We start from the raw sequence: 27,777 nt of genomic DNA on the forward strand, positions 1-27,777 counted from the left end.
TCTACAGGTCTGATACATTTTAAAAAAAAGGTAGGGCTAAAGGTAAAAGGTGAGTGAAAGAAAAATGGAAAGAGTGAAAAACTGAAAAAATAAGAATCGGAGAAGGACGAAAAGATGAGAAAAATAAGAGGGTGCAGAGATCAGGACAGTACTTTTTAAAATTGTATTTAACATTTATTTTACTGAAATAAAACATTTTACAAGAGAGACCTGGCCAAACTAGCAGCACATAAAGTTTAATACAAAGACATGTTACAACATAAAACAAAGCACTACAGTTCATAAACACATTGAGCAGGCAAGACTTCACCTCTGAGATGTCGAAGTGGAAGTCCAGTGTCTTGCCAGGTAGCTCTTTAGAAGAGTTGTTGAAGATGCGAGTGAAGGCAATCTCTGGGGATCCAGAGGACTCTGTGCTGTAGGAGCGCTGCACCTCGTCTGGCACCACCAGGCTGGCCGACCTAGACACCACCAGCTTCAGAATGTTCTGGGCCTCTTTCCAGTATGGGCTCTGGGGAACACACAGGATCAAACACAGAGATGGCGTTGGTTAATTGTCAATAAGAGGATTTCATGTTTTTTTAATGGGATAAAAGCACACCTCTGTTCTAGGGAAGGTTAAGAAATGTATTGTCTTTCACCTTAAACTATCCGATTCTAAGCCTATCCACAGATGTGAAGGAACAAAATGTCTAGTCAGTGCCCCCATGATACTGTATTGGATCCTACTCGGACCAGGCTGCCATCCCTTACAAGCAACTTTGAAAAAACGGATTGAGGTCTTAATTCAAACACACACACTAAATAAATAATCTACAATACAAAAGCACCCACTGCTGTGGAGGTCGGTAAGTGGAGAATTTTCCTGAGGCTGGGTGAGGGAGGGTAGGAGTGGTAGTCAGGCCAGCTGAAGAGCCCAGGGGTCAGAGCTCGTAAAAGGCTCCTCCATAAAGAGCTGTGGCTGGCTGGCTGTGTCCAAATGGCCTGAGATCCATGACCTGCTTTTATATACTATTCTTCAAGTGCATCACTCTGTAGAGGGAGTCATTCTGGCTTTCTCCCTCACACATTCACACCAAAGGTTCTATCTGCTGAAATGAACGAACCACGTGACACACACAGTACATTCTGTGTCAGACACCTTTATTTCTGTATCGGCCAATTCACATTCATTATTTTCTCTCAATCCTCTCAGAGATGGGAGGCTTTAAGAGTGTCAGAGTGCGGAGCTGAATTCGAAAAAGAGAAACCAGGTCTGTCTCACCTGGACATATTTGCTGATGATCTTCATGATCTCCAGGTTGAACTGTTTGACGGGCGCAGCCGACAGATCAATGTGACTCAGCAGGCTGTAGATGATCTGTAACAGGGACTGCTGCATGCTGGGTAGGCCCTTCTCCAGCAACTGAGGGTGAGAGGGGAAGGGTTAGGAATAGGCTCTCACAACCACCATCATGGGTTGGATGTTGGACATCTTCTTACCAGCTGATCAGTAATTAACACGGCTGACCTGTCATAATAACAAAATAAGTTACTGTAAATTTAAATTAACCAGAGGCCATGGACTGACTATGCAAATAAGTTGTCAGCTTTGATTCTCCTCATTACCTCTATGAAGGCTGGTGTTGCGGGTGCTTACCTCTGCCAGGTATGTGACCAGATTGAAGGTGATCTCAGAGAAGGCATCGTGTAGGTAACGACACACCACGTTGATCCAGTTGGTGCAGTCTCTGGAGTAGCTGTGTGTGCTGTACAGGCTCATCATGTGGGCCAGGTTAGACAGCGTGGCTGACTTCTCCTCGGCACACACCTTGGCTATCTTATCAGCCGTCTCCTTGCAGAACGGAGTGGGGCTGTCAAAGTGCTGGATGAGGTGAGGCAGCAGGCACAGGATGTTCAGAGGAAAACCTACAAGGAGACAGCAACAGACGACATCAAGATCAAGTGAATCTCGATCTCCTGAGGTAACACAGGAAGAGAAACAGGTCTAGACCCATCAGCAAGCTCCAGCAAGTCCTAGGGGGTTTAGTGGCATTTACCAAGCATGAAGCCAGGAACTTGTGCTAGATAAAAATCAATAAGATCAATACCTGCTCTCTTACCTGCCACCTTGGAGGGGTCGACCAGTGTGTGGCGGGAGACGCTGATGAGCTTGCTGAGCAAGTGGATGGTGAGCTCCTGGGTGGAGGCTGATGTAAAACCCTTGAGGAAGAGCTGCAGCAGACCAGGGAAGCTGTACCATTTCAGCTTGGCCTGCACTGTTTCCAGCCTCTCCCTGCTGTCTGCGTTCTCCAGGGGCAGCTGGCCCAGTAGCTTGTTGAGCAGTCGCAGGGCCAGCAGGTACTCAAACTCATAGTCCGACTCCAGGAGGGAGGCTGCTATCCAGAACACTGTGGCCATCAGGTTGGTGGGGTCCACAGGAGGGATGGCCTCCCCCCCAGGACCCCCTCCTCCACCCTCCCGCAACGACGACAAGCTCTGTGTTCGGGCTAGGTTGCCATGGCTGCCACCCAGCCGGTCGGCGATATCTAGGGTGTTGCTGCGGCGACGGTCGCCCTTGCGTTCACCCATGAGGCTGGCGCGGAGGGAGTTGCTGCGGGCGTGGCCGTGGGGGTAGTGGCCGTGGTGAAACAGACCCCCACTACTCAGGTTCAGCTGGCCCGTGCTCTTCCTATTGGCTGCAAACTTAGCCCCCAGCAGCTGCTCATGGGCAGAGACCCTACAGGATAAGAAATTACAATCTGAGTATTTCACTAGCACTGGGTTTTAGACAGTCTCAAATATGTGTGTGTTGAGAAAGTGTGAATGCATGTGTGTGTTTCCTGAGAGAGTGCGTTGAAAAAGAGTGTGGATGTATCAGATATTGAATTGGTCAGTGCTTACTTCGCCAAGGCAGTGAGGAGGTCATAATTCTTGACGGTGTCAGCGAGAGTGTCGATCCCTGACTCCAGAGTCAGCAGCAGCTCGATAACAAAACCCTGAGGAGACAGAGGAGCAGAGGTCAACCACCAAGACAGACAGACCCCTCATACTGCAGTACCCAGTGGCTGCTGCTTCCTAATGGAGCTGCTGATCCACACTGATCCCAGGTCAGAGTGGCTGATCCCTCTGGAGCGTAGTGCCTGTTCAAACTGCGACACTCTCTGATCTGAGATCAGAAGTTAGTAATAACAGTAATAGAGAAGACAGCCCAAAGGCCATATTTAAAGGTGGTTGTCTTGATACAGGTGGGGTGTAGCTCACCTGTGCCTCCTCTCCAGGGTCGCCCACTGTCTCTACAAGACGTGAGAGGACATCAGAAAGCGTGGCGGCTGTGAGGGGTTGTTTGAGAGCCCTGAAGATCTGGAAGGAGCGCCCTGCATAGTGACGAGACGAGCAGGACAGAGCAGTCTGCAGCGCTACCTCACTCAGCAACTGCTCCAGCTGGAAACCTGATTAACAAACACACAGATATATTTAATATCAAAACGCAGAGATGTTACAGACAGATTAGAATAGAGGGATAATTCATGCTAATCAACAATGGTTGATATACATCTATTTTTGTGGAGTGCTAACAAATGTGGACAGGACAGTCAGTTGTTGAAAGACAGTACAGTAGAAGGAGATAAGGAACAGACTTTAAAAAACACACTGACCTGACTGAGACTGTTTGAAGACTGTCACTACATGTCTGAGGAACACACTCAGCTGGTCAGCACTCTTTATGTTGGGGTTCTTGGGCGACACGTCCTCATGGTTCCACAGGGGCCCCCGCTTTCTGCAGGACAGAAAGACAGAATCAGGACAGGAAACTAGGGAAGTCAGAACTATCATCACACAACACATCCAACTCTGATATTCTCTTCCCAAAAGGTAAAAACAAATTGTATTATCACACGCAAACACATGCAATTGAGAAATACCCCATCCTTTCAGACATGGCTGCAAGCGTGAGACCAGATACATGGATTGGATGAAGAAGTTAGTCATGAGGGTAAATCACACAAGACAAATAACTGATATATACAGCTATGACAGAATACATCAATTCCCAAGTAAATGCAGTCTCAGGTACTCACCTGGAGGTGACAAACTCGATGAGGGCCTTGACCTTCTCATCCTGCTCGGCGATGACGTCCACCTCGTTAATTAGGGTGGGGGTGAGGTGCGGCAGGGGGGTTCCTCCTGCACCCAGGCTGATGCTGGACGAAGTGGAGCTGGAGCTCAGGCCTGAGTCTGTCATAGGAGATGGCTGATAGTCTGGCACAACGTCACACATTCCTGCATGAGTAACACACACACACACACACAAGCACATGAGAACAGCGATTCATGGCTGACAAATCGCTATAAACTTGAGATAAACACACATCTATGAGATTTCACACACTGATCTGTGAAGACAGGAGAGCAAATGAGGACATGGATCTCTGCTGCCCCCTCCTGATCTTATTGGACAATACAGAACTAGACAAAGGGATATTTCTGTTCTTTAGCTAAACTACTCAGATCTTTGCAGAGCGCTACTGACCTGTGAGGTTGAACTCGTGGGGCGGTGGCTTCACCGTCAGCACCTTGGGGTCGTTGTACTCTCGGTTGCGCAGTAGCACAGAGGCCAGGGATTGGACGCTGCTGTTGGTTCCCTGGACGACCAGCAGGTGAAGCAGTAGGCGTTTGCAGTGCTCGTAGACCTCAGGGTGCTGGTGGTCCAACCCTGGCGGGAGAAATAAGGGACTGGTGAGAAATCTATTCCATAAACATGAACACTGGCAAATGAAGAGTTTGTTTTGCCTGTAAATTAAGCATCTAAGGACAAGTATACATCACTCAAGTTGTAATCAGCCAGCTGTATTAAGGTGAGCGGTGAGTTACCTATGAAGATGGAGTGCAGCAGGAGGTGAAGGTAGGCGCTCCACTCCACTTTGACCCCATGGTCCACTATGAGGTCAGTCAGTAGGATGATAGCTATGTTACACCTGAGAAACACCACACCAGAGAGTCAGCTGGGTCAGGGAAGAGGTCATACAGACAGGTCAGAGGTCAAGTGGAGGGGGTAGAGGTTACCTGTGGATGGGTACTCCAGGGGTGTTGGTCTCTGGCAGGTAGTCCACCAGAGGGGACCAGCAGCCCCCTGTGGGAGGGAAAGGGAGGGGCTCGGGACGGTTGTGGTCCATCACCTTCAGACGCCAGTTAGCATACAGTGGCATGGAGTCACCTGGACAAAACAGGGGATTATCACACCTGTGGCAACATGGATGTGTGTACATATAAAGCATAAAGTAAGAATAGTATGGCTGGGTGGAGGGTCTCTTACTCTTCTCCTCCTCATAGGATCCTCCAGAGCTGCTGCTGTAGCGAGACTCCAGGCGGTGGTGCTGACGGTTCAGGTTACTGTTCAGACCACTGTAGATGTCCAGATGGGTGTAACTGCAGAGAACAGAGAGAGACAGCTGTAGTCTCACAGGTCGGTCGGTCTCGGTCTGTGTGTGTGTGTGTGTGAACATGTTGTGTATGAATCTCATACCTGTCGTCCATGTTGGGGTCTTTGTTCTTGCTGCTGTCATGGTGACCGTCGGTTCCTGGCACCATGGTGTTACTGCTGGAGGTGGTTCCTGTGGACAGAGATCGGGAAAGGCATCTAGGAACTATGGCAACAAGGTTTAGGAGGAACATGACAAAATGTTATGACATTATGACAGTCATACATACACTCCAAAAGTCCATGAGGAAGTAGATGGGGGAATAAGTACCATAGAAACATCAAGCATCTATTTTATATCCCAGGACAGTGGGGCTATAACATAGAGGAGGGACATGTATAGAAGACAGTGGACAGTGTGATATATACCTGCTGAGGTGACGGAGGGGATCTTGTAGCTGGAGGTGATGCGGTAGTAGGGAGGGTTGTCCATGTGAGTGACAGCAGAGCTCACTGGGTCTGTCAGGTCCAGCTCACACATCAGCTCCTCCAGCAGCTGCATAGTCTTATCCCTGCCCAGGTACACCACCACACGCTTCACCTGAGGACACACACACATAAACACACGTGTTTTAACACACATTTGAGATGACCAAATAATGGTTGGATATGGGAGGTGTGTGAGGGAGAGAGGATAGTGTGTGCAAACTGGACTTACATAGGGCAGGAGGCTGGGCTCACTGTTGACCCCTGACATGCTGATGAGGAAATGCAGGATGATCTTCAGGTTCTTTGGCCAGCTATCTGCCAGTGTGGTCCACACGTTCTCTATCTCTGACCACGCAAACTCATCCCCGTACTGCATATACAAGAGCAATACAGTTCAAACACAGTGAATTTCGTGTATGTGTGTGTGTATGTGTGTGTGTAGTGTTAGGTTGCGGTCGTACCTTGGCAGTCATGAACATGAGGTTGTTGAGCACCATGGTGGTGGCGTGCGGGGAGCCCCAGCCCTCCCCTCGGAGCCAACGGCGGCTGTTGACCATCATCATATCACGCTCGTGGGCGTCCTCCTCATCCTCACAGACGGGGGTCTCCTCCTGTCGCCGTGGCGACGGCTTGAAGTCCACCAGCTCCACGTTGTTCATCCAGGGCAGGAGGTAGTGCAGCATCACCTGGCGACCACCAGGGTGTGCTGTCTGGATGCGCTGGCTCACCTCTGGGGTAGAAAACAGCACAGTCACCACATCAATAAGAGTCAAATCTGTACCAAATGCCAAAGCTATTGCTGGAGGCCTGAATCTCAAATGACAGACTATTTCCCTTATAGAGCACTACCTTGACCAGGATGTCATTTAAGATTTGCCTAATGAGGCAGATGACTATGTGACAGTGTGTGATGTGTGTGTGTGTGTAACAGTGCAGACCTGAGAAGATGGGCAGGGTGAGCTCTGGGTATGTCCTGGCCAGCTCCTCAGACAGCTGGTAGTAGGAGACAGAGTAGAGGTGTGGCAGCGGGGAGGGAGGGGTCAGGATCCCATCTGTTCTCTGGATGTCCAGTTTATGAGCGTAACGGAAGAGCTTGGGCTCCAAAATCTGGGGAACAGAACCACACAGAGAAAAATCACATTTAGTAAATACTGGACTAAAGCCAGCTGACACGGGCAGTATATAAACATGGTGTCCAGGAATGTGTCAAACCAACCTGCAGCAGCTGCATGGCCACCTCATAGATATCTCTGGATGAATCAGCCGCCTTGAACAGGATCAGATTCAGCAGCACCACAGTGTCAAACTGGTAATCCCTGTAAAGCATATGATATTAATCATATTAGAAGATGATGGATTACAGCATTTCAGTTAATACACAGAGAAACACAAACACGCACTATAATCAGAGTAATAAATCGGAGACGTGCCTGTTGTGAAAGACATTGGCGATGGCCCTGAAGCAGCCGGCAGCCACGCGGCGTGAGCCAGTGTAGCAGCGGTCCACAGCCCAAAACATCAGGTTACTCTGGTCTGGGTTCAGCTCCAACAGCAGCATCACCGCCTCACAGCCCAACTGGTGCACCTGCAGGGGGGAGACAGACACCATCAGGGACCATTAGCACAAGCCCTCCATATACACTGCACTCAGTGAGGCACCTCAAGAGTCAAGCCATTTCCTTTCCTTCATCCGCACCACTAAATAATTAAATTGTGAAAGTTTAGTCTTATACTGCTTTGCGATCAAATCAGTGCAGATGAAGGACAGTAGGTGGTAATCAAGGAATGGTTTAAGCCCAGCAGTGAGGCTGCAGTGTAGAAGGGCTCATCTCTTACCTTTCTGTCCTGAGAGTCCAGGATGTTGTCCAGCCACTTGTAGAGATAACCATCAGAGGAGAGGCCTACGTTATCAGCCACTGGACCACAGCACAACACTGCAGACATGGCCTACAAGGTAAACACACCCACAGTAGACAAACATTTACCACATCCTGACTCAGAAGTGTTTAGAGTGTGTGTGAACAGCTGGTTGTACCTTGAGAGCACAGTACTGGTGTCGGTTGATCTGCATGTTGCGGTCGCTGTAGCGGTCCAGTGGGGTGAACATGATGCTGAAGGGCCCGGCCCAGTGGCTGAACAACATGAACAGACTGTGTCTTAGAGACTGCTGGGGGAAGATAGTCCTCCTCTGGTGCACTGGTGGGAATACACACAGAGATGTCAAACAAAAATGGACAAAACACACATATACAGAATTTTACACTTTGTAGTGTGTGTGTGTGTGTGTGTGTGTGTGTGTGTGTGTGTGTGTGTGTGTGTGTGTGTGTGTGTGTGTGTGTGTGTGTGTGTGTGTGTGTGTGTGTGTGTGTAGTACCTGGGACGTTCTGAATGATGTTAGCCACCAGAGCACTGAAGTGGCAACGGATGTCTTTAAGCGTATCTGAGTCTTTGTCATTCTCAGCCTCCAGCAGCTGTCTCGTCAGATCCACATACTCCAACAGTATTGAGTTCAGAGAGTGACTCTCCCCGTCCAGACCTCCACTCACCCTGCACACACACAGCGGGTAAACGACAGGGGTCAGTAAATTCAAAGATGGAAGGTCCATGATTCTTTACTAGGATACTATAACCATATGTAGTTATTTCTCTATTAGGGCATCTGGCCTGGTTTCCACTCACGTCTGACTGATGACACCAGCATCAGCCAGCAGCTCAAAGATCCGGACCAGCTGGACCCTCAGGATGTCACGACGCCTGCGTCGCTTCATGTTCTGCAACAAGAGAGGAGAAGAGTCAGTACTGAGCAGGGCCAGTGTTGTAGGTAGTACAGTGTTTTGATGTTCGATACATGAATGAGATGCGAGGGGTTCAGTGAGCTGCACCCACCTCAGGTCTTCTCTCCAGAGCCTCCTTAATGATGGGGTTCAGTTCCTCTATCAACTCTCTGGAAGACAATAGAAGTTAAGGTAAACATGCCCACACACACTTACTCACCCATTACATACTGTACCTACTAACCAAATAACCCCAAACCAGGACATATTCAAATATGCAAATTCAACCACAGGCAACTCAAAACAACAAAGATATGACTATCAGCCACATGCACACAGGGGGGCGGCTCCCTCACCTGAAGGCCACAGGGTTGGTCCTGCCAAGCCCCAGGACGAGTGACTCAGTGATGTCCATGCTCTCAGAGCGCATCATTGGGACAACGTGTTTGAACAGGGATGAGGGGGACGGAGTGCCAATAATCTAGATACACACAAAGATCACAAATCGATATGACAACTAAAAATCATTTCTAAAATCTCTAACTAAAGGAAATAAATATAGTAAAAAAAATATGCTATTTTTTCAACTTGGCATAGGAATGATCATTGACCGCACCCACGTAAAAACTTTGCAAAATGTATAGAATTTTTTTGGGATAGGGGGTCACTACAGGGTCATGCCCTCTGACCTTTGAGTCGTAGCTGTAGCCGCTGTCCGGCGTGGACGCCAGCGTCTCAGGCGGGGAGCAGCGGACGGAGCCAGAGGTGGAGGAGGAGGAGGAAGAGTTGGGGGAGGAGGTGGCTGAGCTACAACAGAGGATCAGGTAGTTCCTCCACAGCCCCAGGTACGAGTCACTACTGCTGCTCAGGCTGTTCAGCTTCTTAGCATTTATAGGGCTGCTGCAGGGGAACAGGTCAAAGATTAATAACAGGCAGGTGGTATTAGAATATTACTGCCACATATACACATACAACCTACATACACACATTATAAAAAGACAGGCACCAACTCTCGTCATCACAGGGCTCATATCCATATACAGCTGAGAGATCTATTAGGATGATGTTATCCACAATCACAAGCCGAGTCTCCAGTGATGGTGTTCACCGTACGGTCACCATAGACGAACCGGTGACATCATCCAGCACGCTAATGAGCAGACTGCAACCACATCCATTCTAAGTGCCTTTTTACAACCTAAAATGTAACGTGCACACACACACACACACACACACGAGAGCCACATTTACAGAGTAAGGCCTAGAGACATACTTGATATCCACTTGTGGAGAGAGCAGCTGTAGGCGCGTGTAGGCGAACATCCAGGCGTAGTTGAGTGCAGTGGGGCAGTGCTTGGGCAGGTGCTCCTGGCGCAGGTAGCTGGACAGGCTGATGACCCAGGGGTCCTGGCCCTGCGTCACGTGGGCAAACACCCAGATGTGTGATGGGCTGACAACGTCAAACTGGTGGCTGATGGGAGACGAGCTCCATTCTGCCAGTGTCTGCAGGTCGATACCGCTGGGGCAGTATAGCAGGTTGGTCTGCAGGGGAGAGGGGAGAATGGGGGTCAGGGTGTGTGTGTGTATGTGTGTGTGTGTACTGTATTACACAACAGCTTTGTCATTCTTACCTGGTCAGCTCCTGTGAGATGGATGAAGCTCTCCAGCACAGAAGCACTTAGTCTGTCCATCACATCTATGGCCAACTCCTCATCTCCCTGAGAGAGACAGACAGAAACCATGAATGTGAGTCTCTTGCACCTTACTTGAGGTTACTTTAGAAACACTGCATCTCATTCTTTTTGTCACTTTTAGATCCCCATCTATCAGCGAGTTGGTAGTTACCTTGGCGATGCCCAGAGCGGTGTGCAGGGCTCGGACCTCTTTGAGGACATTAACAGCCAGCCTCCGAGTGGCGGGGCGGCAGCTGCACAGCACCACCAGTGCCAGGCCCTCCACCACGTGCAGCACCCCCCACAGAGGAGAGCGCTCCAGGGGCAGAGACGGCCCGCTGCCAGGGCCCTGCTGGAGCACACACACAAACAGACAGAGTTACTTTCTCACACAAACCCAAGTCAAAATACACAATAACCCTACTACTACTACAGTACAGAGCAAGGAGTTAGAAAACCTTTCCTTGTACAGAGTTAAAAACACACAGAACAGACCACAATGTAACCGGACAAAAAGAGATGCCATAGCTATCCACTCCCCACCCACCTTGTTGCTGGTCTGGACGGCCTGCCTCCACTGGCTGATGAGCTGCAGCAGCATCTTGATGGCGTTGTCTAGCAGCGTGGGGTGGACGTCAGTGACCTCACGCACAATGAAGTAGACAAAGCCAGAGAGCACGTCCTCCCTCCACTCTGGGAAGTCCACCATCAAGGCCTGCAGGGTGGTGAAGGCCAGGCCACGCAGCTCCTCATCCATGTGGATGGTCAGCCTGAGGAGGAGGAGACACAGGTCAAACAGTCACAAACAGAGCTTTTTAAAGACCGCTTTCGCAGTCCTTCCTAGTGATGCAGAAAATAAAAGCCCCATTAATTTGTTCTTCAATTACTCCCAGAAAGAGGTTGTACATGTGAAGGAGTGGGGTCCTTACTTGGCTAGCAGCTCGATGAGGTCCTGTCTGCTCATACCGTCTGGGATCAGTCTGGGGATGGCCGCCACACACGTACGGAATAGATCGATCTTTGGCTTCCTCTCCCCCCTGCAACACAACACACAGTTAACAAACGTGTAAAGGACACACACAGTAAAACACCCATGTTATGGGTCACATACAGTGCTTTCAGAAAATATTCAGACCCCTTGCCCTTTCCCCATTTTGTTACGTTACAGCCTTATTCTAAAATTAATTCAATTGTTTTTTCCCCCTCAATACCCCATAATGACAAAGCAAAAACTGGTTTTTAGAAATGTTTGCTAATATACAGTGGGGGAAAAAAGTATTTAGTCAGCCACCAATTTTTTCCTCCAGAAAATATCATTGTAGGGTTTTTAATGAATTTATTTGCAAATTATGGTGGAAAATAAGTATTTGGTCACCTACAAACAAGCAAGATTTCTGGCTCTCACAGACCTGTAACTTCTTCTTTAAGAGGCTCCTCTGTCCTCCACTCGTTACCTGTATTAATGGCACCTGTTGGAACTTGTTATCAGTATAAAAGACACCTGTCCACAACCTCAAACAGTCACACTCCAAACTCCACTATGGCCAAGACCAAAGAGCTGTCAAAGGACACCAGAAACAAAATTGTAGACCTGCACCAGGCTGGGAAGACTGAATCTGCAATAGGTAAGCAGCTTGGTTTGAAGAAATCAACTGTGGGAGCAATTATTAGGAAATGGAAGACATACAAGACCACTGATAATCTCCCTCGATCTGGGGCTCCACGCAGGATCTCACCCCGTGGGGTCAAAATGATCACAAGAACGGTGAGCAAAAATCCCAGAACCACACAGGGGGACCTAGTGAATGACCTGCAGAGAGCTGGGACCAAAGTAACAAAGCCTACCATCAGTAACTACGCCGCCAGGGACTCAAATCCTGCAGTGCCAGACGTGTCCCCCTGCTTAAGCCAGTACATGTCCAGGCCCGTCTGAAGTTTGCTAGAATGCATTTGGATGATCCAGAAGAGGATTGGGAGAATGTCATATGGTCAGATGAAACCAAAATAGAACTTTTTGGTAAAAACTCAACTCGTCATGTTTGGAGGACAAAGAATGCTGAGTTGCATCCAAAGAACACCATACCTACTGTGAAGCATGGGGGTGGAAACATCATGCTTTGGGGCTGTTTTTTTGCAAAGGGACCAGGACGACTGATCCGTGTAAAGGAAAGAATGAATGGGGCCATGTATCGTGAGATTTTGAGTGAAAACCTCCTTCCATCAGCAAGGGCATTGAAGATGAAACGTGGCTGGGTCTTTCAGCATGACAATGATCCCAAACAAACCGCCTGGGCAACGAAGGAGTAGCTTCGTAAGAAGCATTTCAAGGTCCTGGAGTGGCCTAGCCAGTCTCCAGATCTCAACCCCATAGAAAATCTTTGGAGGGAGTTGAAAGTCCGTGTTGCCCAGCGACAGCCCCAAAACATCACTGCTCTAGAGGAGATCTGCATGGAGGAATGGGCCAAAATACCAGCAACAGTGTGTGAAAACCTTGTGAAGACTTACAGAAAACGTTTGACCTGGGTCATTGCCAACAAAGGGTATATAACAAAGTATTGAGAAACTTTTGTTATTGACCAAATACTTATTTTCCACCATCATTTGCAAATAAATTCATTAAAAATCCTACAATGTGATTTTCTGGATTTTTTCCCCTCATTTTGTCTGTCATAGTTGACGTGTACCGATGATGAAAATTACAGGCCTCATCTTTTTAAGTGGGAGCACTTGCACAATTGGTGGCTGACTAAATACTTTTTTTCCCCCACTGTATACAAATAAAAAAAATGGAAATATCAAATTTACATAAGTATTCAGACCCTTTACTCAGTACTTTGTTGAAGCACCTTTGGCAGTGATTACAGCATCGAGTCTTCTTGGGTATGACGCTACAAGCTTGGCACAGCTGTATTTGGGGAGTTTTTCCCATTCTTCCCTGCAGATCCTCTCAAGCTCTGTCAGGTTCGATGGGGAGCGTTGCTGCACAGCTATTTTCAGGTGTCTCCAGAGATGTTAGATCGGGTTCAAGCCCGGGCTCTGGCTGGGCCACTCAAGGACATTCAGACACTTGTCCCGAAGCCACTCCTTCGTTGTCTTGGCTGTGTGCTTAGGGTCGTTGTCCTGTTGGAAGGTGAGTGAACATTCGCCTCAGTCTGAGGACCTGAGCGCTCTGGAGCAGGTTTTCATCAAGGATCTCTGTACTTTGCTCCATTCATCTTAGTCTCCCAGTCCCTGCCGCTGAACAACATCCCCACAGCATGATGCTACCACCACCATGCTTCACCGTAGGGATGGTGCCAGGTTTCCTCCAGACGTGACGCTTGGCATTCAGGCCAAAGAGTTCAATCTTGGTTTCATCAGACCAGAGAATCTTGTTTCTCACGGTATGAGAGTCTTTAGGTGCCTTTTGGCAAACTCCAAGCGGGCTGTCATGTGCCTTTTACTGAGGAGTGGCTTCCGTCTGGCCACTACCATAAAGGCCTGATTGGTGGAGTGCTGCAGAGATGGTTGTTCACCTCCCTGACCAAGGCCCTTCTCCCCCGATTGCTCAGATTGGCCGGGCAGCCAGCTCTAGGAAGAGTCTTGGTGATTCCAAACGTATTCCATTTAAGAATGGAGGCCACTGTGTTCTTGGGGACCTTCAATGCGGCATATATTTTTTGGTACCCTTCCCCAGATCTGTGCCTCGATACAATCCAGTCTCGGAGCTCTACGGCCAATTCCTTCGACCTCATGGTTTGGTTTTTGCTCTGACTTGCCCTGTCAACTGTGGGACCTTATATAGACAGGTGTGTGCCTTTCCAAATCATGTCCAATCAATTGAATTTACCACAGGTGGACTCCAATCCAGTTATAGAAACATCTCAAGGATGATCAATGGAAACAGGATGCACCTGAGCTCAATTTCGAGTCTCATAGCAAAGGGTCTGAATACTTATCTGAATACTTATGTACATAAAGGTATCTGTTTTTGTTTTTTTATACATTTGCAAAAAATTCTTAAAAACTGTTTTCGCTTTGTCATTATGGGGTATTGTGTATAGATTGCTGAGGATTATTCTTTTATTTAATCCATTTTAGAATAGGGCTGTAACGTAACAAAATGTGGAAAAAGTCAATGGGACTGAATACTTTCCGAAGGCACTGTATATTTTAAGTCAGAGAGGCACTTACGTGATCATATCCTCAGGCTCCTTATTGGACATCTGGACGTTGGTCATGCTCATGGAGCGCCCTACCTCCTTGTCCAGGTGACGCAGGATGTTGTCCAGGGCCTTCCTCACTGCTGGGTAGTACAGTGACATGCCTACAAACACACACATATTCATTACTCTCACACTACACACTGGACCCTAAAATGACCCACTCCCATAAGCTTATTTATTTATTTGATACATGTATTTGACAGGTAGAGTGCACAATAATCAACATTTCAGGTTCAACATCAATGTAAAATTGCCAGAGTTAGCAACAAAGCTAGTCATATAGGAGTCATATGGCCCGTTGTGATGGGGACGGAGCTCAGAGGTGTTGACCTACCGATGACCTTGGCCTCCTCGTCAGTGAGGGTGGTGGCGAGGAAGATCTTCTTGACCCGCAGGGTGTTTCCTGAGGGCATGTTGGCCCCTGTGGTGGGCATGGGCGGTTCCCCGTCCTTCTGCTGAAGACTGTCAGCTATCACCAGGAAGGCCCTCAGGCCAATATTCATCCTCTGAGAGAGAGAGAGAGCGAGAGAGCGAGAGAGCGAGAGAGCGAGAGAGGCAGGAAGGGACACTCAGAGAATGAAGAGTGCAATCACAGTGAGAGTATGACTGGATTATTACTGTTGTCTCTCGGCTATCTCTTACCTCTGGATTGATGGTGAATGTCTTGTGAGATTTGCCCACACACAGGAGGTCATAAATGATCTCCTTCATAGCAAAGTCTAGCCTTTCCTGTGAAATGAGCCACAACAGACCAATAATCACTAATCACAGATAAGATAAAAGCCACTACCTGCAGTTTAGCTGAATTATATGGGAATCACTACTCCAGCATGGCCTCATAAGACATACCTGAGCTATAAACTGGATGATCTTGACGAAGATGTTGAGTGGTGTGTCCCGGGGCACCACGCTACGGGAGCCTTTGGGGAAAAGTGCTGAAACGATGCTAAGCAGCCGGCTGCAGGAAAAAGGAGAAGATTAAAGGGTTAAACTGGGATGTTCACAGAGGAGACTGTAGACTAGATCAGTTCTGAGTGTAGATGGGATTCTAGTTCTACCAAAGGAGTGATGTGGACACTTGCTTTGTTCTATATGGTGATTTAGGTGCTGGTCTGGATGACTTTCATTTGACAGTGTCAGTTCATACAGAGATAGTGTGGAGTGGGCCCACATTTAGCCTGTTCTGTCCGGGCTGGTACTGACCTCTGTGTGACGGTGTTGCTCTCACACTTGATCCTGATGATATAAACCCACAGCAGTCTGTAGAGTGACTCCAGTGCCACACGGGACATTTTAGGATCTTTGTTCTAAAGGGTCAGAGAGAGAACACTTTCTTCACCCACCTGTCATCATGTGGAGATGTCTTCTCACTGTGACAGACTGAAGTCTGGTGTGGGGCATGCCACAGAAGCAGGGATCTGACACACAAACCATTCAATTTGACCTACTGTACTGAATGAGGCAATTTATATGGCCCGTTTCATTTATAGAGATGTTTGAGATGTCCCAGTGATGGATAAATGACTCACAGCTGTGATTTGATAATGAGTCTGCTTCAGCGCTAACAGCCTGTCAGATTCATACATTAGTTACACACTAATTACATTTATGATTTATGAATAATCTCAAATAAACTACTGATGTATGAGATTGTTGAAATGATTTAAGCTGGTCAAAAACAAATCTGCTCCAGAGTGACCCTGTCTATATATAGATACACAGCACGTTATGCTAGGTGTAGTTTGTGATGCACGTTATGCTAGGTGTAGTTTGTGATGCACGTTATGCTAGGTGTAGTTTGTGATGCACGTTATGCTAGGTGTAGTTTGTGATGCACATTATGCTAGGTGTAGTTTGTGATGCACGTTATGCTAGGTGTAGTTTGTGATGCACGTTATGCTAGGTGTAGTTTGTGATGCACGTTATGCTAGGTGTAGTTTGTGATGCACGTTATGCTAGATGTAGTTTGTGATGCACGTTATGCTAGGTGTAGTTTGTGATGCACGTTATGCTAGGTGTAGTTTGTGATGCATGTTATGCTAGGTGTAGTTTGTGATGCACGTTATGCTAGGTGTAGTTTGGGATGTTCCAAACTCCGGGGAATGTTTGTACAGCTGAGCGTTCCCAAAAATCTGTGACTAAAGGTGCAATTACACAGTGCTGCCCATCAAATCCACGCACACAACATACACTCCAATATCAACACAGCTGACCGCCATACAAAGGATTATTTCAAGGGTACTGCAATGCCCTTTCCACCCATCAGTGGGCCATGGAGCTGCGAGGGTGCAGCACACAGCAGCATGTCAACACCACTGATAAGAGAATTGGGTGTAACTCGGGACTATTAGAGCACACAAAATGCTGCAGTACTCTATGGGTCTCCAAAAAGAAACTACAATGATCAATTTGGTACGAGTCCTCAGATCAAGGAGTAAGGTAGGTGTCTGTGAATGTGTGTGCGTGATGCATGATGCAGTCCACTCTATTGACATCACCAGCACGATGCTCTAACCTCTACTAAATGTTTTACATTTTAGTCATTTAGCAGACGCTCTTATCCACAGCAACTTACAGTTAGTGAGTGCATACATTTTTTCATACTGGTCCCCCGTGGGAAACAAACCCACAACCCTGGCGTTGCAAGCGCCATGCTCTACCAACTGAGCTACACGGGACTACAAAGCCATAACCCCTGATAAAGACAAAGCAGCAAGGTGCAAGCCAACATTGCATCTCAAAGAAATGTGTGACTATTAGCCAAGTGTCCAACCACTACTTTCTCTGTAATATTATCTCAATAAGTTTCACTTTAAGAGGACTACCAGCCTCCAGAGCCTCGTTACCCTTGGCTAAGTAGCTGCATCCTCTCTGTCCTCCAGGACGAGGTCAGATGACCTCTTGGATGGTGTCATGCCACCATACGGACACCAGACAAACTCACCTGCAGTGTCTCAATCTGCTTTCGGATGCTGTTGTTAGACGGCATCTGGAGCAAGTGAAAATGTGAGACAAAACGACAGGAGACACGGAGTGTGAGGATGTGGGGAGGTAGACATGCAGGTTAGAAAGAGAACAGAGCGACAAAATATAATAGAAACACAAAAATGACAAGTGCGACAAAAACATAAAAAACTCACTCCTAACTGACTTCCATCCACTTGAATCAGTCTCATATTAGACACAGAAGATGCAAAGTATGAAATGCAAAAGCAGTAACATTGATACGTCCCAAAAAAAACATTCATCAATAATGTTGTATAAAGACTAATATAGCCCAAATGAAATTCTTCACATTTCGACATGTACCTTGATAATCTAATATTTCATACTTTGTGAAAGTGAAAAGAGATGAAAGATGTGCAATAGAAATTGACAGGGAAGGCAGAAAACACACACAATGCAGGCCAGGGGTGAAGCAAGTAAGAAGTAAGTGGATAGATAGTGCGAGGAGAGGGACAGTGAAAGGAGACCAGGTAGGAAAAAAAAGCTGTACGTTACGACTATAACACCCACAATCGACTAGGCTCAGAAATCTTATCAGGTCCTCCTATCCCATCATTAGTCTGATACAATGTACAAAATGTATCATTTTAACCCCATTTAGTTTGATCTCCTTAACAAGATAAGGCACTAAACTGAATGGATTTGAATCAGCATTTGAATTGATCATCTGAGAACAAGGACAGGGTTAAAATGGCCCAGTGGACAATAGGAGCTAAATCACGCATTCCCAAACAAATCTCCACCAGAATCATGGTTCCACCACAAAAACAAGGGAGATTACATTAGCACCAAATAGGCTTATCTAAATCACCACTTAGGGGGTCAATTAAAAACTATGGAATCTAATCTCTCACAGGGAATCAAAAGCAACTGAATCACCACCTGATTGTGATCATAGAGTCAGTTCAACAACAGTCATCAGAGAATCACCACCACAAGAGCAAAGGGAATTATAGCACATGTCCACCATGGAATCAGAGGGAATCAATCTCCACAAGGGAATCAATTCAGAGTTGAGGAGCGAGGAGACAGTCACACAACAGTGCATCTGGGCTGAATTAGCTTGAGGATGGTACAGGAGAGGAGCATGATTGACTGGCTTGATCGGTTTGTGATTGGTTTGCAGGGGGTTGTCGGACAGGGGAGGAGGAAGATATGATCATTAAGGCACACCCTTTAAACCAAAAACACCTCATGGAGCCAGTTGTGGTGTGCAGGGGATATCTAACATCGCACTATGACAACTAACAATGTACCTGGGCTAAAGAACATTATGCAAGAGCACTAAGGTTTCAGTCATAGTAACAGTAATAAATGATATAACTTGGTATGTAATAAACATGTGAAATTGGCATGGAAGTCTGCATTTTCCTTCATAGGCCAGTATACTAGGTGTTAGGTAACTGGTTGAGGTGATTGTGCTGTGTACCTTCAGGTGCGAGAGGCAGTTTGTGAGGAAGATGTGCCAGTTATTGAGGAAGAACTGCTTCTGACTGACACACAGCAGGCATGTCACCAGAGGATACAGAGCCTGAAAGAGAGAGAACACATGTCAACCACAGAAGAGAGGGGAAGTGAACGAGAGGGGAAAGAGAGAAGTGGGAAAGAGGGAGATGATGGTGTGAGGAGAGAGATTAAGAGTTAACAAGTTGACGTCATAAAAATAAAAGGAAACAAGACATAGGAGAGAGAAGTGGGAGGGAAGGTCCAGATGACCGCGTGAGAAAATAGATGAAAGCAACCGAATTGACTTTACCAAAGAGTGCTTCTTTCTGGAGCTAAGGTCAAAGGTTGTCTGGTAGAGCATCTCCACAAAGTTCTTGAGGCACGGCACATTGACTTCATTCTTCACCGCCTGCATGGAGGGAAGGAGCGAGGGAGGAAGGAAGGTGTCACCACTGAGCTCATTCAATACGTGCGACCGAAATGGTACCCTATTCCCTAAATAGTGCACTACTTTTCACCAGGGCCCATACAGTGAGGGAAAAAAGTATTTGATCCCCTGCTGATTTTGTACGTTTGCCCACTGACAAAGAAATTATCAGTCTATAATTTTAATGGTAGGTTTATTTGAACAGTGAGAGACAGAATAACAACAACAAATACAGAAAAACACATGTCAAAAATGTTAGAAATTGAATTGCATTTTAATGAGGGAAATAAGTATTTGACCGCCTCTCAATCAGAAAGATTTCTGGCTCCCAGGTGTCTTTTATACAGGTAACGAGCTGAGATTAGGAGCACACTCTTAAAGGGAGTGCTCCTAATCTCAGCTTGTTACCTGTATAAAAGACACCTGTCCACAGAAGCAATCAATCAATCAGATTCCAAACTCTCCACCATAGCCAAGACCAAAGAGCTCTCCAAGGATGTCAGGGACAAGATTGTAGACTTACACAAGGCTGGAATGGGCTACAAGACCATCGCCAAGCAGCTTGGTGAGAAGGTGACAACAGTTGGTGCGATTATTCGCAAATGGAAGAAACACAAAAGAACTGTCAATCTCCCTCGGCCAGGGGCTCCATGCAAGATCTCACCTCGTGGAGTTGCAATGATCATGAGAACGGTGAGGAATCAGCCCAGAACTACACGGGAGGATCTTGTCAATGATCTCAAGGCAGCTGGGACCATAGTCACCAAGAAAACAATTGGTAACACACTACGCCGTGAAGGACTGAAATCCTACAGCGCCCGCAAGGTCGCCCTGCTCAAGAAAGCACATATAAAAGGGCCATCTGAAGTTTGCCAATAAACATCTGAATGATTCAGAGGAAAACTGGGTGAAAGTGTTGTGGTCAGATGAGACCAAAATGGAGCTCTTTGGCATCAACTCAACTTGCCGTGTTTGGAGGAGGAGGAATGCTGCCTATGACCCCAAGAACACCATCCCCACCGTCAAACATGGAGGTGGAAACATTATGCTTTGGGGGTGTTTTTCTGCTAAGGGGACAGGACAACTTCACCGCATCAAAGGGACGATGGACGGGGCCATGTACCGTCAAATCTTGGGTGAGAACCTCCTTCCCTCAGCCAGGGCATTGAAAATGGGTCGTGGATGGGTATTCCAACATGACAATGACCCAAAACACACGGCCAAGGCAACAAAGGAGTGGCTCAAGAAGAAGCACATGAAGGTCCTGGAGTGGCCTAGCCAGTCTCCAGACATTAATCCCATAGGAAATCTGTGGAGGGAGCTGAAGGTTTGAGTTGCCAAACGTCAGCCTCGAAACCTTAATGACTTGGAGAAGATCTGCAAAGAGGAGTGGGACAAAATCCCTCTTGAGATGTGTGCAAACCTGGTGGCCAACTACAAGAAACATCTGACCTCTGTGATTGCCAACAAGGGTTTTGCCACCAAGTACTAAGTCATGTTTTGCAGAGGGGTCAAATACTTATTTCCCTCATTAAAATGCAAATCAAATTTATAACATTTTGTACATGCATTTTTCTGGATTATTTTGTTGTTATTCTGTCTCTCACTGTTCAAATAAACCTACCATTAAAATTATAGACTGATCATGTCTTTGTCAGTGGGCAAACGTACAAAATCAGCAGGGGATCAAATACTTTTTTCCCTCACTGTATATAGGGTGCCATTTCAGACGCATCAAATGACATTAGCCAACCGAATGTGCTTTTTATGGTAACTAACGCAGAGGAATCTCTTATACAGAAAGGCTCTATGCTACTATTAGCTTGTCTAGCTATAACCAATGTGGGGTTTCCCATGTTTTGTGTTGTTGTCTGAGTGGTACTCACAGCAGCAACAGGGATGAGGATCTCAACAAACAGGCCAGCCAACGCATGCTTTATGTCTTTATCCTTCACCTCCAGGAAATACTGGGCACACTCCTGAGGAACACAGAGGCATACCGACATGGATGAGGATAAACAGAGTGACACATAAATAAACAGAAACCAAATAGACAAAATGAAAAACAATAGACTGTGCAACAGATTCTCACATATGGGCAGAAACCAACAGACGTAAAGGGAGTGTGGTGGCACCAATAAACTACGGCAGATTACCCAACATGTTCCATTAGCACGCTGGGAAATCAGGGCTTGTTAAGAGGGGAGCATATTGAGCGAGCTTTTTACTGCCGTATTGAGCTTAACGAAAAGGCCTTGCTCCGTTCAGTGCTCTTGGCACAGTGATCTGCTATCTGATCGTTACTCATCTGGCTTTATGAGGCTCTGCTACAGAGAGCTGCTGAGCACAAACAAAACGTCTGCGGTAAAACATAGTTCAGCAGAGAGCCATCAGATCCCCATATGCAGCCACACAGACACAATCAGATATACAGTACTGTACAGTCTGGTCATCCAATAGACTAGATACATGCCTGTTGCTTGGACACGTCAGGGTTGAATTCACTAAAACTGGAGTTTTGAAACAGGGAAGGACTACCTGAACTTGTCCAATAAGAAATGCTTATTTTCTTGTTTTGGTACAGTTTGCCAAGGTGTGCTCTAATGAATACGACCCAGGATAACAGACCTGCATGAACTGGAAGGAGGCCTCAAAGTCCTCCACGGGGTACATCTTGACCCTGAAGAACTTCATGCCCATGATGAGGCTGATGATGCTCTGGACCACGTAGGGGCTCTGCTCCTTCTGCCTCAGCTCCTTCAGCTCTGTGATGAACTTCTTACGCACCGCCTGGAACCTGGAGAGACACACACACAGATTTTGACTAAGTCTTCCATAAGGAGTAGGCTAGTTTAACATATAGTTTAGGAGTAATTGGAGTAAAAAGGAGTGATGTGTTGAGTTATTTGGACTGTTAAGATGACTTGAACTTGGAATAATCTAAGGAGAAAACGCTTACTTTGATTGTGTGAGCACTCCAATTACCTCAGCATACAGGTCTGCGATGATGTGCACATTGCCAGTGTTTGGGCCAGGGTACCTGTCAATCAGAACACATCCATTATCCACCCACACACAGAGAAATAGCTCTAATGATATGTTAACACAGGGGTATGAAGACACTGATCGTGAAACATCAACAGACCTGCTGACGAGCAGCTGAACAAACAAAACCATTAAAGGAAATATCATCCCAAACAATGTGTGATGAAGGTTATGGACGATCAAACAACCTTCTCTCTAAAACCACAAGCATGTAGCTGCATACTGTAGGGTTGAAGCAGCTGAGTGAAGGTTTACTCAAGTTGTCTAACAAGTGCGGGTTGTGTTTTCTTTAAGTGACATTAATGTGGACAGACCATAAAGTCACACATTGGTCATAAAAAACAGTCTATCCAAATACCCATAAAGTAATGAGTGACTCAGCTGCAGAGCCAAAAGCCCTCTGGAATATTCTGTGTGCTAGACTAAAGTATAGTATGTGTATGTGTGCTTGTGTTGCGTTTGTTTACACTCACCCCTCTTTGTGTTTAAAGTGCTTGAATGCCAGGTTCAGAACTTCATGTACTAAAGCATCTGGCACGGGGTGAAGAGGAATCTGTGACGCAAACATAAAAACATCACATCAGTCATATTAGGCACATCGATACTTCCTTCATGCTGTCTCTCTCCCTTTAGTACCATTCATATCCTCCCTGTTGGAGCCATGGACAACCAAGCACTGTGCTCAGTCAAGGTTTGTTCTAAGAGAGTGTGGTTTGGATCTGGATAGTCTGGTGTCGTTCTAGATGCTGTAGGTTTGGATGACGCTCGGTATGATGACATTGCAGTGACAGTGCATGCTGCCTACCACACTGAGGGAGAGGACTCCTCTAACAGACCAGACACAGCACAGACAAACAAACAGGCAGAAGTAAGGTTAAACAGGACTCACCTGTTTTAAAACTTCTACTGAAACTAAACAGAATATGAAATCTATGGCTAAATCCCTCCTCTCCAATAGGTAGTCTTTATCCCGATGCTGTTCATCCCTAGAGAGAGAGAGAGAGGGAGAGCAAGAGAGAGCGCAAGAGAGAGCGCAAGAGAGCGTTATGACAAATTGTTGATTGTTCAGGAGCGGGAGTGGGAGGGGAGGGGAGGACAGGAGAGAGGGATGAGCAGATTAGGAGGAGTATCTTACCCTTTGGACTTGGTGCTGGAGCGAGGTCTGTACTCATAAGACTCATCCTCGGTGCCACTCTGCCGCCGGTACCAGTCAAACAGTGTGCGCAGCAGGGAGGGCAAACAGTGTTCCGCTATAGAGCTCATAGAGCTTATTAACTGTGAAAAGAACACACACACACACACACATTACAATAGCTAGTTATTACAGTTTATCAGATGCAAAACATCCGCCAAGCAGCATGAGAATGTTCATAAAGGTCAAAAACATGAACAATACAAACACAAATCCTCACCAGAACAATCATCTTAAATCACCAATATTACACAAAGATACATACCGAGGTGCTATATTTTATGTGAAAGGCTCCACTATAAGGAGAGATGAGGAGAGAAGAGGATGCAGGGAAAGAGATACAGGGATTGGGAAAAACATCTAGAAAGAAAGAAGTGGAGGGGGGGATGAGGGGAGGGGACCGAATCACTGGATGACATACAATAGAGAACAGGATGTATTGATTGGGACTATAAGTGCGGTGTTCGATGACATGTCGAGCACAGTGAGGTCCTATCCTATTTAGCGGCTAGTGCTCCAGCTGCCATAGCGCAGGGCTCTGCAGCTGGCTCTGTTCTAAATACCTCATCAGCACTTTGATCATCAGAATTGCAACCTCATACAGTGAATCTATTACCAACACCTTTGTAGACTAAAAATGGTAGGGGTATATTGCCATAATACTAGCAATTAATATGTTTATTCTTCAACAACACACACCAGAGCAAACTAAAAGTAAATCTAAGTCTATGCATGTCAAGTGGTGGTCCTCTGTAGCTCAATTGGTAGAGCATGGCGCTTGTAACGCCAGGGTAGTGGGTTCGATCCCCGGGACCACCCATACGTAAAAATGTATGCACACATGACTAAGTCGCTTTGGATAAAAGCGTCTGCTAAATGGCATATTAAGTGTATAGTTTTTACAGTCAGTCAATCTGCAGTGGGGTACAGTAAGTAGCCTTCTACACAATGAATGGCGTGTCTGAATTGTGTGTGTGTGTTGTGAAGGGCAGTGCAGTGTGCTGAGGGTGCTGGATGATGGATGCTGGGAGGGAGAGTTATGCAACTGCTCTCTGTGCCCTCCTGGCGCCAGGCTGACACTCCAGCACCCAACACTGATTTACTGCTAAGGATGACACAGCAATTCTGCTCCCTCTCTCTGTATGCTCGTTCTACCTCACTCAGTCACAATGGAGGCAGCTGGATCTATAGCGCACCATATCCTCATTGGCTTTGTGTTGTGCTGAACAAAGCACTCTGCAGCAGCTCCATTGTTCAGAGTTCTGCAGGCACCAGTCAGAGATCACATACAATGACGGATGGTTGGGGCATTGAGTGGGGATTGATTGGGTGGAGCTGGGGAATTCAACTACTGTATGGATGGGAGGTGGGGGAGAGAGTACATAACAACAATGCATGTGCACACACACTAGAACTCACCTGATCAAATTGTGCATCTTCCCCTCTCTGGAGGGATCGGGACAAGAGTTTCTCCTGAGGGAAAGAAAGACAGAAACAGGGCTGTCAGTCAATTAAGTACTCAACAGAAAAATATAGATTCCTACCATAATAGGAGCCCTATGTCACTCATATTAGCAGACCAGTGGATGTGGGGCCAGGTGAAACAGGAGAGGAGATAGTGGGCCTATATAGTGCGTAATAACTGACAGTGAAGGAGATCTGCTATCAGCCTGGGGCCATTTACCAGCCCCTGAGTAAACAGTCAGTCAGTAGTCTGTCTACCAGCTGACCACTGGACAAACACACCAACCAGGGAAAGGAAATTAAGGGGTGAGAGGCAGGGGAGGTGGCAGCAGAAGAGGGGAGCACTCAGGGAGATGAATAGAGAGATGAATGGAGAGCTGAATGGAGAGAGAGAGCAGTCCATAGGGGAGGGCAGGAGGGGTGGTGTTTAATGACACGTCCCTCTCTTCTCCAGACTGATGTAACACTTTTACTCCCCCTCCAAACATACACATCTCCCAGCAGCCCCTAGCTAGGGCAAGGGATTGTACCTCCCACGGAGTCTTGATATCTGAGTTAAAAAAACAGTATTCCTGGAAAATAACATGCCCCCTATTCTGGGAAATCACACTGGAATGCATGTGCCTCATTTTTCAGACACTAGACGTTCACACCTACACAGGCCTGTGCACACTTCCACGCTGACACACACAAAGCAAAATTCACACACAAACCCCTTTAAGTTTAAGGAGAAGTCTGTGTTCACAGGCAGTCACTAGAAACATTTGACTTTTAACCTCTTTGGCCTTTAAGCCAAGTAATGCTCTGTAGCAACCAGGACCTAAGAACTCAGGACACAGCCTGATTGAGGGCTAGTGAGCTAATAGCCTTCCTTCAGTTGTCTTTAATTATAAATCAACCGCTAGGCTAGCCCCTACAACTAGGCACTTCATGTAGATCTGAGAGGTAATAGCATATGTTAATATTAGTCAGAATATTGCTTACACCTAATCAAACTTTTCAGTCAAGTGCCTAAGATTCAGGGTTTGATTTGGAATTTGGTCTTACTTGCGTCCCCCCCCTGCCTCTCGGATCACAGCAACTCACCAGTGGTTCGGCCATCACCACCTCAATCTTCTTCTCGGCCAGCACAGCAAACTCAGCGAACAGGCTCTTGATGACAAATTCCCCAGGCTTGAGCTCGGGGTCGATGATGATGGTGGACATGGCGGAGGCGTTGCGCTTCTCCCACGTCAGGGGGGCCACGGAGGGGGCGCGGCGTCTACTCAGGCTGTTGACCGGGGCTGAGGCTGCAGGGAGGGAGAGGACAGAGGTCAGACTAGGGCTGTCGCGACAAAACATTTAATAAATTGTCGACCGAGAGTAGTCTGTTCTTTCGACCAATATTTAAAACGTATATTTTTCCATATATAGACACACCCTATGTTTTGAATAAATTCAACTATATGTAGGCTAGTGAGCTTGTCTGATGCTTTAAGCACTGCGATTAAAAATGAAGACGCACAAATTACAAAGAGGTCAATATAGCCTAACCAGAAGAAGAAAAACATTTTGGTTCCCGATCCTCCTCCTCCCGCTGCTGGCCTCCAGAGATTCTGCCGTTATGCTCCTGAGGTTGCCGTTATGCTCCTGAGGTTGCCGTTATGCTCCTGAGGTTGCCGTTATGCTCCTGAGGTTGCCGTTATGCTCCTGAGGTTGCCGTTATGCTCCTGAGGTTGCCGTTATGCTCCTGAGGTTGCCGTTATGCTCCTGAGGTTGCCGTTATGCTCCTGAGGTTGCCGTTATGCTCCTGAGGTTGCCGTTATGCTCCTGAGGTTGCCGGTAGGTAATAGGCTACACCAGCAGTCGGCAACCTTTTCCATTTGGAGTGCCAAGTTATCCTACCATTTCTGCTGATCTGAGTGCCAGTTATGATTTTCATATGCAAATTTTCATGGAACAGTTTAATTTCATTTATAATAAAATCTTCATATCTCAAAATCAATGTCATGTGGTTAATCAAAATTCTAAATGAAAATGATACAAATTTAAAAGTAATTATTGCAATTGCCAATATGTAAAAGTAGCCTACATAAAGTGAATAAATAAAAACATTGCAGCCTGCAGGTAGAAAATATCCTGATGAAAATAAATATCCTATTAATCTAATTGTCTATGCATGGCCTGTCTGCAAGGAACTTGAAACATTGTATCAACTACTGTATTAACTTGGTCCAGCCTGAAGCTCCTCCTAGCAAACTTGCAACATTGTATAAAATAAGAAGTAATCCTGTAGGCCCATTTTATGACGTTTCCACCTGATCAGAGAATGCCATTTTCTCCCCCTAGAAAGGTTAGAAAGGTTGTTCAAATAGGCTACGTTGAGGAACTATTGTCATTCTCAATGGATGTAAAAACAGACTTCGTTTACTTGTCCTTTGAGGCAAATAATTTTTTTATTTGAGAAGCTCCACAGTGATGGTGAGTTAAGACAATCAGATTCCCAAATGGGCACACTTTTAGGCCTACATTTGCGTGCAGGCCAGGTAGACTAGTCCTACTTCTATATGCTTAATCAGGTGCGTATCCTTACTCAAGATTGACAGGAGCGCACCAAACAAACTCCAAACTCCTAAATGGAATTAAATAAACAAAGGTTGTGCACTCTGCAAACAA

At 46.6% G+C, this 27,777-nt stretch overlaps 1 protein-coding gene across 8 annotated transcripts in view; it reads right to left on the reverse strand.

The window, feature by feature from the left end:
* Positions 1-27,777, reverse strand: part of LOC311131355 (protein furry homolog-like) — a 93,588-nt gene that overhangs the window by 22,168 nt on the left and 43,643 nt on the right. For 3 of the 8 annotated variants that reach the window (XM_084164314.1, XM_084164312.1, XM_084164310.1), the window contains exons 3-49: positions 26,209-26,411; positions 25,078-25,131; positions 23,602-23,741; positions 23,356-23,452; positions 22,940-23,019; positions 22,381-22,461; positions 22,050-22,218; positions 21,308-21,400; positions 19,305-19,403; positions 18,978-19,079; positions 17,487-17,531; positions 15,746-15,849; positions 15,392-15,500; positions 15,185-15,271; positions 14,877-15,048; positions 14,511-14,643; positions 11,267-11,374; positions 10,885-11,107; positions 10,510-10,689; positions 10,296-10,382; positions 9,938-10,206; positions 9,354-9,564; positions 9,021-9,145; positions 8,777-8,834; positions 8,570-8,661; positions 8,265-8,437; positions 7,926-8,086; positions 7,727-7,837; positions 7,321-7,475; positions 7,107-7,206; positions 6,829-6,997; positions 6,352-6,620; positions 6,120-6,260; positions 5,831-6,002; positions 5,507-5,594; positions 5,297-5,409; positions 5,047-5,197; positions 4,855-4,958; positions 4,514-4,696; positions 4,062-4,263; positions 3,639-3,760; positions 3,244-3,431; positions 2,884-2,978; positions 2,103-2,719; positions 1,640-1,908; positions 1,265-1,405; positions 311-511 (exon numbers count right to left, since the gene is read on the reverse strand). In XM_084164314.1, coding sequence (XP_084020440.1) covers positions 311-511; positions 1,265-1,405; positions 1,640-1,908; positions 2,103-2,719; positions 2,884-2,978; positions 3,244-3,431; positions 3,639-3,760; positions 4,062-4,263; positions 4,514-4,696; positions 4,855-4,958; positions 5,047-5,197; positions 5,297-5,409; positions 5,507-5,594; positions 5,831-6,002; positions 6,120-6,260; positions 6,352-6,620; positions 6,829-6,997; positions 7,107-7,206; positions 7,321-7,475; positions 7,727-7,837; positions 7,926-8,086; positions 8,265-8,437; positions 8,570-8,661; positions 8,777-8,834; positions 9,021-9,145; positions 9,354-9,564; positions 9,938-10,206; positions 10,296-10,382; positions 10,510-10,689; positions 10,885-11,107; positions 11,267-11,374; positions 14,511-14,643; positions 14,877-15,048; positions 15,185-15,271; positions 15,392-15,500; positions 15,746-15,849; positions 17,487-17,531; positions 18,978-19,079; positions 19,305-19,403; positions 21,308-21,400; positions 22,050-22,218; positions 22,381-22,461; positions 22,940-23,019; positions 23,356-23,452; positions 23,602-23,741; positions 25,078-25,131; positions 26,209-26,328 — 6,963 coding nt within the window. In that variant the 5' untranslated portion in view covers positions 26,329-26,411. Of the gene's footprint in view, positions 1-310; positions 512-1,264; positions 1,406-1,639; positions 1,909-2,090; positions 2,720-2,883; positions 2,979-3,243; positions 3,432-3,638; positions 3,761-4,061; positions 4,264-4,513; positions 4,697-4,854; positions 4,959-5,046; positions 5,198-5,296; positions 5,410-5,506; positions 5,595-5,830; positions 6,003-6,119; positions 6,261-6,351; positions 6,621-6,828; positions 6,998-7,106; positions 7,207-7,320; positions 7,476-7,726; positions 7,838-7,925; positions 8,087-8,264; positions 8,438-8,569; positions 8,662-8,776; positions 8,835-9,020; positions 9,146-9,353; positions 9,565-9,937; positions 10,207-10,295; positions 10,383-10,509; positions 10,690-10,884; positions 11,108-11,266; positions 11,375-14,510; positions 14,644-14,876; positions 15,049-15,184; positions 15,272-15,391; positions 15,501-15,745; positions 15,850-17,486; positions 17,532-18,977; positions 19,080-19,304; positions 19,404-21,307; positions 21,401-22,049; positions 22,219-22,380; positions 22,462-22,939; positions 23,020-23,355; positions 23,453-23,601; positions 23,742-25,077; positions 25,132-26,208; positions 26,412-27,777 lie in introns of all 8 variants that reach the window. The other 5 variants (XM_084164311.1, XM_084164313.1, XM_084164308.1 and 2 more) reach the window with 3 other exon arrangements.

Source organism: Coregonus lavaretus (assembly GCF_964263955.1).
Source record: "Coregonus lavaretus genome assembly, chromosome: 6".
Lineage (NCBI taxonomy): Eukaryota > Metazoa > Chordata > Actinopteri > Salmoniformes > Salmonidae > Coregonus > Coregonus lavaretus.